The following is a 16266-nucleotide window of genomic DNA, read 5'->3' on the forward strand; positions in this document are numbered from 1 at the left end:
GATAATGGGAGACCTGAAAAATAGAGAAGTTATTTTTTAAAATGAAATCCCATAATAACCATGTTGACTTAACTATAACCATTTTGACATCTTGAACACTGATGTATCCTTATGCTGTTAGCTAATAAATGGCAAAAAAGTAATTTTAAGTTTTGGCAATAGGCAATATAAATGGCAATAAAAATGTTACCAGTGTAATTAAGTATTTTTTTAAGGACCAACAATACAGAGGGACAAACTGAAGATATAGATGTAGAATTCAACAATGTCAACTACTTTCATAAAGAGACAGCTGATGCTTTTTATACTGTTGAATGCTATACAGACATCAGCTCAGGTATTTAAAAGATCATTAGAAAGTTGTGGTTCCAAGATCGAAGGGAATGCATCAGAATGTGAATTTCACCTGTTGGAAAAAATTCAACAGGAAAAACAGGAAGCAATTTAGGTCTGAAGCTATTGAAGTCATTGATCACATCACAGGGCTGAAAATTTCCAGGAAAAGATGCAGTACTGTTCTTGGAAGCATATACCATTTTTCATTCAACAAGCTACATATACATTAATTTAGATATTATGAAGCATGGCCAGTTGTTAGAATATTTTGACATTTAATGTTCATTTTCCAGATCCACCTGAGGGGCCTCCAGTGTGCCATGCAGCATTTTATGATGATTACGTGCAGCTGTATTGTTCTTGGACCAAGGGATATCCCCATCCCACATTTGCTTGGTCAAGTGATATTCAGAATTATGAACCCGATGATCATCCACATGGGCTACCAGGGTCAAATGATACTGTGGTACTACAAGTTAAAGGGTCAAAGATACACGATGGTCAAATATTTAAATGTGTGGGTCATCACATTGCATATGAACAAAGGATGGAACAATCATGCTTATTGACATTGAGTAAGTAAAATATTTATTCAATATGCCATTAGAAGCAGAAAAATGCAATGAGAAGTTGGTAGTACAATGCTTTAGCACTTTGACAAAAGTTAATTAATTTTGTAACATTTCAAGGCAAGAGTTTTTTAAAACTAGATTTTGATTAAATCCCTAATAGAATATTATGTAGCTGATATCTCAACAGTGCTTCTCACCTGGAATGAGAAGAGTGAAGTAGAGAACTGAGAACCGCAGGGCTGCTGCCCAGATACATCTTTTTGCTTTGATGGTTAAAGCAGGCTCCTTTTGAAGACTGGATTCTTTTGAATGGTCATGTGAAGCTATTGACCATTTCTAGCCCTTAAGATGTGACCAGTATGTTGCTCGCCATCTAATGTCCCATGTCAAAGCAAGTTGAGCTGTAACAGGTAGTTGTTAAGAATAATTTAAAGTACCAATAACATACCCATTCACCGAGATGTCATGCTACTCTTACCTAATCTGTATATCAAACAACCTGTTTGCTTTTATGCAGACAGCGTGATTGACGCAATAACTGAATATTCTTTTACATATGTGTTCTGAAGCACTGGCAAAACAAAGGCAAATCTTTCAAAGGCAAATCATATTTCTAAAATTAATTTTTCTTGTTAGCTGAAGTCATATATTTAAAAATGAACCGAAATTTACTCCCATTTGGTGTATTTGGAAGCTCTACTTTCATCATGCTGTAACCAACAAAAACCTTTTTAAAACCCATTTTTATTCAGTTTTCAGTGATACGGAGGCAGCTGAAATTTATCATGACATTAATTCTTGCAATACCATGTGATGCCAAAATTAGAATCCTTGCTGATTTTTATATAAAAAATATAAATATAAAAAATATTGCTTAATGTTAATCAATATAATCTTATTTGGTGTAGTTCCTGAATTTGAAAAATACATTTCAAAATAAATCTTAAATTGCAGTTTATTAATGTGACCTCTTTACAGTCCACATCACTTACACTGCTCTGCTTATCCTATACATTCACGTGTATCAGGCAAACGGCACTTAGCATTTGTTATTACCATAAGCATTGATTACAAAGGTTCAACTTGAAGCGTATTCAGCCACTGGCTATTTCAGGCATTTCGAGCAGTTGTTCGAGTGTGATTACATGCCATTAACTTTCAGGCAGTCCCAAACAGCAAACAAGTGACAAAGCCTGCTGAAACTCAAGCTGCATTTACAATGCCTACAGTATCCACCTTGCATAGCTTCTTTGTATCCAGCACTATTTTCTGCTACTATAATTATATGAAATATTAACAGTATAGAAGTGCAGAAAATCTCTTCAGATCACCGGTGGAAAATTCTGGGAACATGAAAAGGGAGCAGGACAAAAGCGGAGAGACTGAAGCCACTTCCCAACCTCTTTTTCGGAGAATCACCTCCATGAGAGAGGGAGGGGGTGAAATTCCGAACTCACCCAGAGCTGACGGTACTTAAACAATCAGATTAGATTTTAACTTCTGAATTTATCAAAACGATGCTTGAAATTTATCTCATCAGATACAGCAGCCAACGTGTATAGCGGGCAGATTGCACTTGCGCAAATATGCCCGCTATAAATGGCGGGGACTGCATGTACAGGAGATGGTAAATTAAATTTTAAAAATACTCAACTCTGAACAAAGAAAAGCTTTTGGAAATCACTTGAATTTTTCTTTAAGCAAATGTAAAAAATTATTCATCCTAAAATTTAAACAAGCTGAATTTTGGCAAATGCTACTTGAAATTTCTTTTTGAAGAAAACATGCATGTCTTCATGTATCAATTTCACTGATACTTTCAGCAGTTGATTTTCACAATTGAAATTGAAGAGTCAAAAATATTAAACTTGAGATTACATAAATTTTTTCCCCTTCCCTCCCAAAAAAAAGTTCTACTAATTCTGAGTTTAGTCAATTAAAATGTTAAACTAGCTTACTATTTTAGTAAGAGAAAGATTACACTAAGTATTGAGTGTTGCATGGAACATAACTCTTGTTTCATTTCAGAGGCTCCGCTTCCTGAGTCACGACCTCTTGTAACTGGATATGTAGGGAAAAATACAACTTTGGCATGCCACATTAAGGAAGGAAATCCACCTCCCAAATTGACCTGGTGGAGAAGCGATGAGACTGAAATTTTCTCCGGCAGCAAATACATAATCTCAGAAGAGGGTGTTGTTTCAAGCTTAACAATATTGATGTCTTCAAAGGAGCAGGATGAAGGAAGATACATTTGCAAGAGTGAGAATCCTCTGGGGATTAAAGAAGTAGAAATATGGGTCTCGTTTAACAGTGAGTTAATTCAACTGTTAGTCTGAAAAGAAACACTTAAAGTTTCCGCTATAAGTTTATGTTACATGATTCATAGAATAGAATTATTTTTCAAAAGCTTGCACATCTTTAAAAAAAATTTCATTTTGTAGCCATTGGTTCCTGTCATTGATTTCTTGTGTGTGTTCTTCCTCTATACAAACAGCTAAAATCATTTCTGGATTAGTTGGAGGAATTACAGTCTTTTTACTTCTAAGTGCTGCAGCAATTTTTGGATTTCTTCTGTATAGGAACTGGAGCAAGTTTATTACTAGTAAGTATTGAATGCAGCTTTTATATTCAACAGCAATTCTTCAGCAGTATTGCATGGAGTCAGGGTCATAATGGCACAGAAGGAGGTCATTCGGCCCATTACTGGCTCTCTGCAGAGCAATCCAATCAGTCCCTGTCCCTATAGCCCTGCAAGTTTATTTCCCTCATGTGCCTAACTAATTTCATTTTGAAATCATTCATTGTCTCTGCTTCCACCAGCCTCATAGGCAGTGAATTCCGTCATTACTGTGTTAAAAAAAGTTCTTCACATCCCCTCTGCATCTTCTGTCCAAAACCTTAAATTTTTGTCCCCTAGTCTTTGTACCATCAGCTAATTGAAATAGCTTTTCTTTGTCTACCCTATCCAAACCTGTCAGAATCTTGTACTCCTTTATCAAATCTCCCCTCAATCTCCTTTGCTCCAAGGAGAACATCTCCAGCTTCTCCAACCTAACTTTGTAGCTAAAATCTCTCATCCCTGGAACCGTTTTTATGAATTTCCTCTGCACCCTCTCAAGCAACCTCATATCCTTCCTAAAGTGTGGTGACCAGAACTGGACGCAATACTCTAGTTGTGGCCGAACAAGAGCTTTATAAAGGCTCAGCATAACCGCCCTGCTTTTGTACTCAATACTTCTATTTATGAAGCCCAACATTCCATATGCTTTGCTAACTACTCTCAATATGCCTTGCCACCTTTTAAAGATCTATGCACATGAACCCCCCAGGTTCCTCTGTCCCTGTACATTCTAGAACTGTACAATTTAGTCTATATTGCCCTTCCCTATCCCTTTTGCCAAAATGCATCACATTTCTCTGTATTAAATTCCATCTGCTGGCCTATCTATATCCTATTGCAGTTGATTCGTATCATCCTCACTGTCTGTCACACCTCCAAGTTTGGTATCATTGGCAAATTTTGAAATTTGACTCTGTATTCTAATATCCAAGTGAAATAGATATAAAAAAAAAGTGGTCCTAGCACTGAACCTAGGGAAACACCATTCTCCAGTCTGAGAAACAACATTTACCACGACATGTTGCTTTCTATCCTTAAGCCAATCTTTTGTCCAAGCTGACACTGACCCTCCTATTCCATAAGCCTCCATTTTGGTAACAGCCTTTTATGTGGTACTTTGTCAAATTTTTTCTTAAAATCCATACAGACAACATCCATTGCATTTCCTTCATCAACCTTCAAAAACTTCATCAAAAAAAATCAATTAGATTAATCAAGCATGATCTACAAATCCATGCCAGCTCTCCCTAATTAATTCAAATCTCTTGAAGTGCATGTTGATTATTTTTCCCTGATTATTGCTTCTAAAACCTTACCCACCACAGATGTTAAACTGGGTAGAGAAATCATAAAGGCAAGAAGTCACTTGTGGGAGTGGTGTACAAGCCACCTAACATTAACCACACTGTAGGATGGGGTATAAAGGAAGAAATAATGGCAGCTTGTCAGAAAGGTACAGCGATAATTATGGGGGATTTAAACCTACATATAGACTGAAAAAATCAAATGGGCAGAGGTAGCCCAGATGAGGAGTACGTAGAATGTTTTTGGGATAATTTCTTGGAACAATACATTCTGAAGCCAACCAGAGAGCAGGCTGTACAAGACCTGGTATTGTGCAACGAGATAGGATTAATTAATGGCCTCATAGTTAAGGCGCCCCTAGGTAGCAGTGATCATAATATATTGAATTTTACATTCGGTTTGAGGGAGAGAAGAGTGGGTCCAAGACTAGTATTTTAAACTTAAATAAGGGCAATTATGAGGGCATGAAAGCAGAGCTAGCTAAAGTGAACTCGCAAATCAGGTTAAGGGATAGGTCAATAGAGATGCAGTGGCAGACATTTAAGGGGATATTTCAGAATATACAGAATAGATACATTTCAACAAGAAAGAAAAATGCCAAGGGGGGACCCACCATCCGTGGTTAACTAAAACAGTTAAAGGTAGTATCAAACTTAGAGAAAAAGCCTATAATTGCACAAAGGTGGGAGGCGGGTCAGAAGATTGGACAGAATATAAAAAACAGCAAAGAATGACTGACTGAAACATTGATAAGGAAGGTAAAATTAGAGTATGAGAGAAAGCTGGCTAGAAATATAAAGACAGATAATAAGAGTTTCTATAGATATTTAAAGAAAAGAGTTAACAAAGTGAGCGTTGGTCCTACAGAAAGTGAGTCTGGGGAATTAATAATGGATAATAAGGAGATGGCAGATGAATTGAACAGATATTTTGCCTCGGTCTTCACTGTTGAGGGTATAAGTAACATCCCAGTATTAGCTGTAAGTCAGGAAGTGGAAGGGAGGGAGGAACTCAAGAAAATTACAATCACCAGGAAAGTGGTACTGAACAAATTGTTGGAGCTGCGGCCTGACAAGTCACCAGGTCCTAATGGACTTCATCCTAGGATGTTAAAAGAAGTGGCTAGTGAGATAGTTGATGCGTTAGTTTTAATTTTCCAAAATCCCCTAGATTTGGGGAAGGTTCCGTTAGATTGGAAAATAGTGAATGTAACTCCTTTATTCAAAAAGGGAGGGAGACAGAAAGCAGGAAACTACAGGCCAGTTAGCTTAACATCTGTCTTAGGGAAAATGTTATAAGCTGTTATTAAAGATGGTATAGCAGGGCATTTAGAAAAATTCCATCTAATAATGCAGAGTCAACATGGTTTTGTGAAAGGGAAATCATGTTTAACCAATTTATTGGAGTTCTTTGAGGGAGTTACATGTGCTGTGGATAAAGGGGATTGGATAAGGTACCATATCAAAAGTTATTGCAGAAAATAAAAACTCATGGTGTGGCGGGGGCCGGTGGGGTAACATATTGGCATGGATAGAAGATTGGCTAGCTAACAGGAAACAGAGAGTAGGTATAAATGGGTCATTTTCTGGTTGGCAAGATGTAACGAGTGGCGTGCCACAGGGATCTGTGCTGGGGCCTCAACTTTTTACAATTTATATAAATGACTTAGATGAAGGGACCGAAGGTATGGTTGCTAAATTTGCTGATGACACAAAGATAAGTAGGAAAGTAAGTTGTGAAGAGGACATAAGGGGGCTACAAAGGGATATAGATAGGTTAAGTGAGTGGGAAAAGACCTGGCAAATGGCGTATAATGTGGGAAAGTATGATATTGTCCACTTTGGCAGGAAGAATAAAAAAGAAGCATGTTATCTAAATGGTGAGAGATTGCAGAGCTCTGAGATGCAGAGGGATCTGCAAAAGGTTAGTATGCAGATACAGCACATAATTAGGAAAGCTAATGAATGTTATCATTTATCGCAAAGGGAATTGAATACAAATGTAGGGAGGTTATGCTTCAGTTATACAGGGCATTGGTGAGACCACATCTGGAGTACTGTGTACAGTACTGGTCTCCTTATTTAAGGAAAGATGTGAATGTGTTGGAGGCAGTGCGGAGAAGGTTTACTAGGCTAATACCTGGAATGGGTGGGCTGTCTTATGAGGAAAGATTGGACAGGCTAGGCTTGTATCCGCTGGAATTTAGAAAAGTAAGGGATAACTTGATTGAAACATATAAGATCCTGAGGGGTCTTGACAGGGTGGATGTGGAAAGGATGTTTCCTCTCGTAGGAGAATCTAGAACTAAGGTCACTGTTTAAAAATAAGGGGTCACCCATTTAAGACCGAGATGAGGAGAAACTTTTTCTCTGAGGGTCATGAGTCTTTGGAATTCCTTCCTCAAAAGGCAGTGGAGGCAGAGTCTTTGAATATTTTTATGGCAGAGGTAGATAGATTCTTGATAAGCAAGGGTTGGAAGGTTATCGGACGTAAGTGGAAATGTGGAATAATCAGTTCAGCCATGAACTTATTGAATGGTGGAGCAGGCTCGAAGGGCAGAGTGGCCTACTCCTGTTCCTAATTCGTATGTTCGTATGGTCGGCCTGTAGTTACTAGGAATGTCCTGACACCCTTTCTTGAATAAGGGTGTCACATTTGTCACTTTCCAATCCTCTGGCACTTTCCCTATATCTATGGTAGATTGGAAGACTATGGCAAACCCTTCTTCTATCTCCGCTTCCATTTCCTTTAGTAACCTGGGATGCAAGCCATCTGGACCAGGTGACTTCCACTCTGGTCATAGCCAGCTAGCTTATCAGTTTTCTCCCCATCCATCACTTCTACCATCTCCACTTCGACCGACATTTTGTCAGCATCCTCTTCCTTGGTAAACACGAATACTCAGTACTCATCAAATATTCTAGCCTTGCACTGTGCCTCTAAGCATATTTTGCACCCCTCACCCCCCCCCCCCCCCCACCCCCCACCTCTTAATACCTGCTTATTATTTACGTGCCAGTAGAAGATTTTTGAGTTCCCTTTTATGTTAACTGCCATTCTCATATTCTCTCTTGCCAGTCATATTTTCCTGTTCACCTCCCTTCTCAACTTATTGTATTTGGCCTGATTCTCTCTCGAAGAATTTATCTGAAATGCATCATACACCATCTTTTTTGGTTTCATCATATTCTCTATCTCCTGCGTCGTCTTTGGTTCCCTTACCTTTTTCCCTTGTTGGAATGTACCTAGCCCGAACCTGAAACATCTCTGCCTTAAAGATTACCATTTACCCCCAAGGACTGCAGTAGTTCAAGAAGGCAGCTCACCACCGCCTTCTCAAGGGCAATTAGGGATGGGCAATAAATGCTGGCCTAGCCAACGACGCCCACATCCCCTGAATGAATAAAAAAAATTGCTCCATTACAGTGTTTCCTTTCAATCTTTGGTTCCATTTTAACCTGGCTAGTTCCCCTTTCATCCCATTGAAGTTGGCCCTCTTCCAAATTAGAAGTTCTACTTTAGATTGTTCCCTGCTCTTCTCCACTGCTAATCTAAACCTTATGAGTGGGACCGATTAGGGGCCAGAAACGAAATTTGCACATGGAGGCAGAGGGCATAACTGAAGTATTAAATGAGTACTTTGTATCTGTCTTTACCAAGGAAGAAGATGCAACCCAGGCAATGTTGAAAGAGGAAGTAAGCCAGACACGAGAGGGGTTTAAAATTGATAGAGGAAGTATTAGATAGACTGTCTACACTTAAAGTGGATAAAGCTCCAGGGCCAGATGAGATGCATCCAAGGATACTGAGAGAAGTGAGGGTGGAAAGCGCAGAGGCACTGGCCATAATTTTTCAGTCTTCCTTCGACTCGGGGGTGGTGCCAGAAGACTGGAGAATTGCAAACATTACACCCTTATTCAAAAAAGGGTGTAAAGATAGGCCCAGCAACTACAGGCCAGTCAGTTCAACTTTGATGGTGGGAAAACTTCTAGAAAAATTAATTCAGGACGAAATCAGTAGTCACATGGACAAATGTGAGTTAATTAAGGAAAGCCAACATGGATTTCTTAAGGGAAAATCATGTTTAACTAACGTGCTGGAGTTTTTTGAGGGTAACAGAAAGGGTTGATGAGGGCAATGCTGTTGATGTGGTGTACATGGACTTTCAAAAGGTGTTTGATACAGTGCCACAGAACAGACCTGTGAGTAAACTTGTAGCTCATGGAATAAAAGGGACGGTAGCAACATAGATATGGAATTGGCTGAATGATAGGAAACAAAGAGTAGTGGTTAATGAATGTTTTTCAGGCTGGAGGAAGGTTTGTAGTGGAATTCCCCAAGGATCGGTGTTGGAACCCTTGCTATTCATGATGTATATTAATGACCTAGACCTTGGTGTACAAGGCACAATTTCAAAGTTTGCAGATGTGAAACTTGGAAGCATTGTGAACTGTGAGGAGGATGGTGTAGAACTTCAAAAGGACATAGACAAGTTGGACAGACAGGTGGCAGATGACGTTCAATGCAGAGAAATGTGAAGTGATTTATTTTGGTAGGAAGAACATGGAGAGACAGTATAGAATAAAGGGTACAATTCTAAAGGGGGTGCAGGAGAAGAGGGACCTGGGTGTATCTGTGCATAAGTCATTGAAGGTGGCAGAACAGGTTGAGAGAACGGTTAATAAAACATATAGTATCCTGGGCTTTATTAATAGGGGCATAGAGTACAAGAGCAAGGAAGTTATGTTGAACTTGTATAAGACATTAGTTCAACCTCAGCTGGAGTATTGCATCCAATTCTGGGCACCGTACTTGAGGAAAGACATGAGGGCATTGGAGAGAGTACAGAAAAGATTCACGAGAATGGTTCCAGGGATGAGGAATTTCAGTTATGAAGATAGATTGGAGAAGTTAGGACTGTTTTCCTTGGAGAAAAGAAGACAGAGAGGTGATTTGATAGAGGTATTCAAAATCATGAGGGGTCTGGACAGAGTAGATCGAGAGAAATTGTTCCCACTCGTGAAAGGATCGAGAATGAGAGGGCGCAGATTTAAAGTATTTGGTAAGAGAAGCAAAAGTGACATGAGGAAAAACTTTTTCATGCAGCGAGTGGTTAAGGTCTGGAATGCGCTGCCTGAGAACATGGTGGAGGCAGGTTCAATTGAAGCATTCAAAAGGGAATTAGACAGGTATATGAAAAGGAAGAATGGGAAGGGTTATGGGGAGAAGGCAAGGGAATGAAACTGAGGGAGTTGCTCTTTTAGAGAGTCAGTGTGGAAATGATGGACTGAAAGGCCTCCTGCGCTGTAATGATTCTGTGATGATACAATGAACATTCTTACCCAAGTGTTCCATCACAGACACTTGGTACGCTTGACCTGTCTCACTCCCCAGCAGTAGATCTAGCAATGCCTCCTTCCTTGTTGGACTGAGAGCATACTGGTCAAGGAAGTTCTCCTGAAGACATTTCAAAAATTCCTCCCCCTCCTTTCCTCTAACATTATTCTAATTGATATTTAGATATTTAAAGTCCCTCAATAACACAACTCTATAGTTCTTGCACGTCTGTCATTTCCCTGCAGATTTGCTCCTCTATCTCTCTCTCTCTCTCTCTCTATTTGAAGGCTATAGAATACTTCCAGAAGTGTGACCATTTCCTTATTGCTTCTCAACTCTTACCAAATAGATTCTGTCTTTGCCCCACTCAAGTATATCCTCTTTTTCCAACACTACAATTTCTTCCCTAATCAGCACTGCCACCCCACCTCCCTTTTTTCCTTCGTTATCTTTTCTTAACACTTTGTATACTTATATATTAAGCACCCAGTCCCCACCATTTTTAAGCCACATTTCCGTTATTGCCACTATATCATATTCCCTCATGGCTATTTGCGCTTGTAGCTCACCAGCCTTATCCACCACATGTTTGTATATGTGCATTCTAAACCTGTCTTTGTATTCCTCGTACTCGTTCTTAGTTTGCTCCTGTCTAATATGGTACTACTCCCTTCCCCAGCACTATCCAACACACTCACTCCTATATGCACCTTATTCCTCTTTTGTACTTCTATATGCTGATGCCCACCCCCCTGCTAATTTAATTTAAACCTTCCCCAACCACACTAGTGAACCTCCCCACGAGGGCATTGGTCTCAGTCCTGTTAAAAGTGCAACCCATCCCTTTATGAATAGGTGCCTCCTGCCCTAGAACTGGTCCCAATGACCCAAGAATCTGAGGCCCTCCCTCTGCACCATGCCTCAAGCCACGCATTGATCCTCATCTTACTATTTCTACTTGCTAGCACATGGCATAGGGAGTGATCCAGAAAGTACTACCTTCGAGGTCCTACTTTTTAACCTCCTCCCGAACTCCTGAAAATCTGACCATAGGACCTCAATACCTGCTCTCTCTCATGTCATCAGTACCAATGCGCTCCATAACTTCTGGATCATTCCCTTCCCCCTGCAGAATATTTTGTACTCTATCGATGATGTCCTTTACCCCGGCACCAGGAAGGCAACACACCGTATGGCACTCACGATGACGGTTACAGAAACGCCTGTCTATCCCCCTAACTATATAATTTCCTATAAATGACTGCATTGCTAATCTTTGCTGTTCCCTCCTGTGCAGCCCCTATCTGATTGGTGCCATGGTCTGGATTGCATCCCTTCAAGGTGTCGTCTCTCCTTCAAAGTGCTGTCATTCCCAGCAGTCTCCAAAGCTGAGTGGCACACACCCTGAAGACTCCTGCACTTCCTACCTCTTTTTAACCTTCCCGATGGTCACCCATCTACTATCCTGAACTCTCTCAGCCAGTGGGATGACCACCTCCTGGAGAGGTTTTCTTTGAGAGTTTATGTCACATTCTGTTTTGCAACTGCTATTAATGTTTCATCTGGGCAAGAGGTCTGTTGAAATAGATTAACTTGGTAATTTTCCCCCTTCCAAAGTGATGTGTTTAGTTTTAGTGAGGCACTCTTGTGAATCAGTCAAGGATGACAGAACTTTAACAGTGACAGCTAGCTTTAGCAACAGTCCCTATAACCAGCTAGTCAGGGACAAGAACAGCCTTTCTACTGCTTGTACCATCAAAGTACCCATTGAAAGTATTCATTTTGGTTTGATAACCTATTCTAGGATTCTGTTAGTCATTCTTTGTTGTTATCCTTCGAGTAAGTAATCTGTCATTTAATACTGGATTACTGGGGCTTGTCCACTTTGTATGGAAAACTGTTCATGTAATGTTTGCACAAATCAAACTTTGTCAGTTTTTGGCCCAGCTACGAGAACAAGCATTTAAGTTGTAGGGATGAGCACAGTCCATCTCACCAGATTATTGCATCACTTCATTTTGTCTGATAAATGTAAATGAAGCCTGGATGAAATTAGTTTTCTTTGAAAAAGTTCTTTATTTAACCTTTTATAAGCTGATAGATTTCTCTGACATACTTTGAACCATACTGTGGAGTTTTGATATTTTGTTTAATATTTGGACACCACCACTGCTAAACTTATGAGTTTTACTTTCCTTTTTTTCAGGAAGACATTTTTGGTAAGTATTTTTAGAATAATATTTTTTTAAAAACTGCAAACTGATCAGGATTGAAATCTTTCCTATCTGTTAAATCATTTAATGTAATAGAAACTACCTTTTCAAACCTAAGAAAAAGTGCTTTTCTATTTTGATTTGATATATATTCAAGGGAGTTCTGCAGCTACTTCGTGCTGATTTATAAGTCCATAGTGGTTTGAAATGGGGAGGATAATTTAGAGAAGAAATGCTGAATGAAAACATGAAAATGCCATTAGACATAAGTTTATCCCAGCTCCACCACATGAACATATCAGGACGCTGGCCTTAGCTCAGTGGTAGCTCTCTCTAGTATGAAAGTTGTGGGAGCATTAAATTCCCATTTGTTTATGTTGCTTAATTCAAATTACTCTAACTCAAAAAAAAAAGTTAGAGCAAAAACAGAGCTTCACATTGTCAAGAGTAGAGTGTATATGATTTGGATTCGGGAATAGGAAGTTTCATTTTTAAATTTGCTGATACTAGTGGATGTTTGATGAACACTGAGGTAGACAGTAAATAACTTAAGGAGGAAAAATAGTTAGCTAAATGGGCAACCAGGTGGTAGATGCAGTTAAATGCTGAAGTAATGCATTTTGGGAGGAGCAGCCTGGAATGGGAATATGCACTTGATGGAAAGATGCTGAAGGGTCTGGAGGAACAGAGAACCCAAGGGAGGAATTACATAATTCTTTGAAAGTGCAAGTACAGCTAAATAAAGCCATAAGGCCAGTAGCACTGTTTTATTTGGGGCAGCACAGTGGCACTGTGGTTAGCACCACAGCCTCACAGCTCCAGCGACCCAGGTTCAATTCTGGGGACTGCCTGTGCGAAGTTTGCAGTTTCTCCCTGTGACTGCATGGGTTTTCGCTGGGTGCGCCTGTTTCCTCCTACAGCCAAAGACTTGCAGGTTGATAGGTAAATTGGCCATTATAAATTGCCCCTAGTATGGGTAGGTGGTAGGAATATGGGATTAATGCAGGATTAGTATAAATGGGTGGTTGATGGCCGGCACAGACCCGGTGGGCCAAAGGGCCTGTTTCAGTGCTGTATCTCTAAATAAATAAAAAAATAAAAAATATTTATATAAATGAAGACATGAGGTACAAAGGTAAGTAGGTAATAAATTTGTACAAGGCAAAGTAGGTAATTTGTACAATGGTTAGGCCACAAATGTGTAGTTTTCGATACTCCATTATGTAGCTGTTAAAGCTACAGCACGGATTCACGAGGATGAACAGGAATATGAAACAGTAGTTTCATACTGGTGAGGCAAAGACCATTACAAATTTTAAAGGCAAACTATTCAACCAAGAGAGTCAGAAGAAAGATTAGGGGAAACATCTTAATGCAAAGAGTTGGAGCATGAAATGTTTTGCCGTAGGGAATAGTTGAGGCAAAAAGCACTGCATCTACCAGGGGAAGAGTAAACAAACATTTGAAGCAGATGAAGAAAACAGGGCTGTAAGGAAAGAGCGGGGCAATGGAATTAGTTTCGGATTCCTCTAGCAAAGTTCCCACAGAGATGTGGTGGGCTGAATGTTTCCCTCCTGTGTTCTAAATTTTCTTTTTTAAAAAAAAAGAAAACTGATATATATTACCTATAATTGGGTTATTTGTTTATAATGGCTAAATAAGTCAAATTTTGTTCTTAATAACATGGTATTCCATTATTTTCATTGGTGTTTTGAGGCATCTATTCTGTGAAACCTGAAGACCAGTGGCATTGCAAATCTTTGTTTCCTATTATTACAGCAATTGACAGCTCCCAGTTTTATCCTAAAAGCATGCCTGAGGTTGTTTCTTCAAGTTCTCATTACTGAAGCATTAACAATTACAATCTTGGGATGAAGGTAGTTTTATGTTAGCTTCAAGAACAGCATAATTTTTAAAATTGTGAACTGGGTCAAAAAGAAGTGAAATAGATTCAAAAGGTAGGCTGAAGACATATTTTTGCCTTCCTCTACTCTTTGGGCACAAAAGAGTATTTGTAATTGTGGGGATGTCTGTGGTTGAAACTTTTGTTTTGTGGGATTGATAATGTTGGAAGATTGTTTTTCCTTTTTTCCACATTCAGTGGCATTAAAGCCAGCAACCTATATCACTGATAGCATGTTGTCTCCAAAACTAAATCTAAAAAAGAGAAGATTGCAGATCATAATTTTGAACAAATATTGTTGTATACAAGATTGTCACACTGATTTTCTTAACACTAGATGTTTTCTCTTCTCAATAACTTGCTTTGATTACAATGTTTCCTGATTTGTAGGCAAACAGATTCTAACGTTTTTACGCTGGTGGACTCTGAGGAAGAGAATGACTTCATGGATGAAAGTTCAACAGGAATAACCTCTGTTGTTAATCATCAAACTGCCCAGACAATGAATGGTCGTGCTTTTGCAGAAGGTAAATAATCTTTGAGCTGAATGATGGGGAAACACATTCAATTAACCTCTGTGCGAGTGACATAGCTAAAACAAAGTTCTGCTATTTTTGTTCGGTTCACATTATATATTGCAATTAGAACAACTAATCCTCAAATATATATTTTTGGTTCTGAGTGATTTTCCTCTTTTCAATATTTTTGTGATGTGCCTCAAATCAGTCTTTCTGTACCAGGCACCTTCTAGGCCTTGGGGCTTCGTGAAACGGGGAGGGAGTATTATTTCCATATTCTCCACTAATTCAATATTGGAACAGACTATTCGAGCAGTCTGAGAGAAATTCCTGCCTGTACATGGTGTTCCCTGTTTGCGATCTGACTAAATCCAGGAACTCTACATGGTATATGTAAATGAAGAATGTACATTTCCTGTGCATAAATGACAACTAAGTTATCGAACCTTTCATGGTCTATTACAAATACCTGCTTTCTAAATGTTAAAATGTATATGCAACAATGCCTACAATGCACCATTTTATTCTTTCCTTCACAAACACTATACAATATAAACCCACCTCCACTTGCTCTACAACGAGATGCTCTGGAATTCTATTCCTTAAGCTCGTCACCCCACTGACTTCTTTTTAAGACCCATTTTTAAAACCAACCTTTTTAAGCTTTTGATCACTTCTGCTAATCATTCCTTCTTTGACTCAGCATCTTGCTTCCTTGCATCTGTAAAAAGCTTTGGGATGTCTTTGTACTTTGAAGGTGCTATATAAGTGCAAGTTGTTGTGATAGTGGTAATAGTAAACAAACGCCATTAATCTAAAGTGACCGAGAGATGGATCAATATGCATAAGAATTATCACCCTGGCTGATAGTAAAACATTGTCATGTAATGCATTCCTTCCTTGTAGAAGGACTGAGCTGGAATGTACTTGGTTTCCTTTGTAATTGTTCTGTCAAATTACCTGTAGTTGGATAATAGTCCATGTGAAATCTTGAAACAATCTGTTTCAATATGGAGAATCTCTCTCTAAATGCTATTACCCATAACAGTATCTCACATCCATGACGGGCAGCTATTGTTAAAAAAAAAATGTTTCAAGCCATGAACTATGAAGCAGAGTGCATTGCCGTATAAATTTGTGCTATACCATAGATGCAGCAGAGAGACTGAATGAATTTAGCTCAAAGGCTCAAGTTAGTGATGAATCTTTCTTCTGGTTTGAATTGTTTTGACATGTTTCCCTGAAGGATTACTTGTTGAGTTGTATCCAGTAAGTATTGTCCAACAGAAAATCTTCTGCTCCTATTTGCTTTTATGTACCATGAATAGTCAAACTGGTAAGCATAATCTACTGCTAAGATCAGTATTTCTAAAGGCTAACTGGTTAGAGAATTGATGTTTGGTCATTCCTGTTTGTGTAAGGGAGTTAATATTGTTTCTAACTGACCCTTGGATGCAAT

At 39.0% G+C, this 16266-nt stretch overlaps 1 protein-coding gene across 3 annotated transcripts in view; it reads left to right on the forward strand.

Moving 5' to 3' along the window:
• vsig10 (V-set and immunoglobulin domain containing 10) overlaps positions 1–16266 on the forward strand; it is a 35634-nt gene that overhangs the window by 13451 nt on the left and 5917 nt on the right. The window contains exons 3-7 of one of the 3 annotated variants that reach the window (XM_068055171.1): positions 630–911; positions 2937–3221; positions 3406–3513; positions 12380–12392; positions 14680–14816. In XM_068055171.1, coding sequence (XP_067911272.1) covers positions 630–911; positions 2937–3221; positions 3406–3513; positions 12380–12392; positions 14680–14816 — 825 coding nt within the window. Of the gene's footprint in view, positions 1–629; positions 912–2936; positions 3222–3405; positions 3514–11470; positions 11489–12379; positions 12393–14679; positions 14817–16266 lie in introns of those variants that run through there. The other 2 variants (XR_010977279.1, XM_068055172.1) reach the window with 2 other exon arrangements.

This window comes from Heterodontus francisci, chromosome 23 (assembly GCF_036365525.1).
Source record: "Heterodontus francisci isolate sHetFra1 chromosome 23, sHetFra1.hap1, whole genome shotgun sequence".
Taxonomy (NCBI): Eukaryota; Metazoa; Chordata; class Chondrichthyes; order Heterodontiformes; family Heterodontidae; genus Heterodontus; species Heterodontus francisci.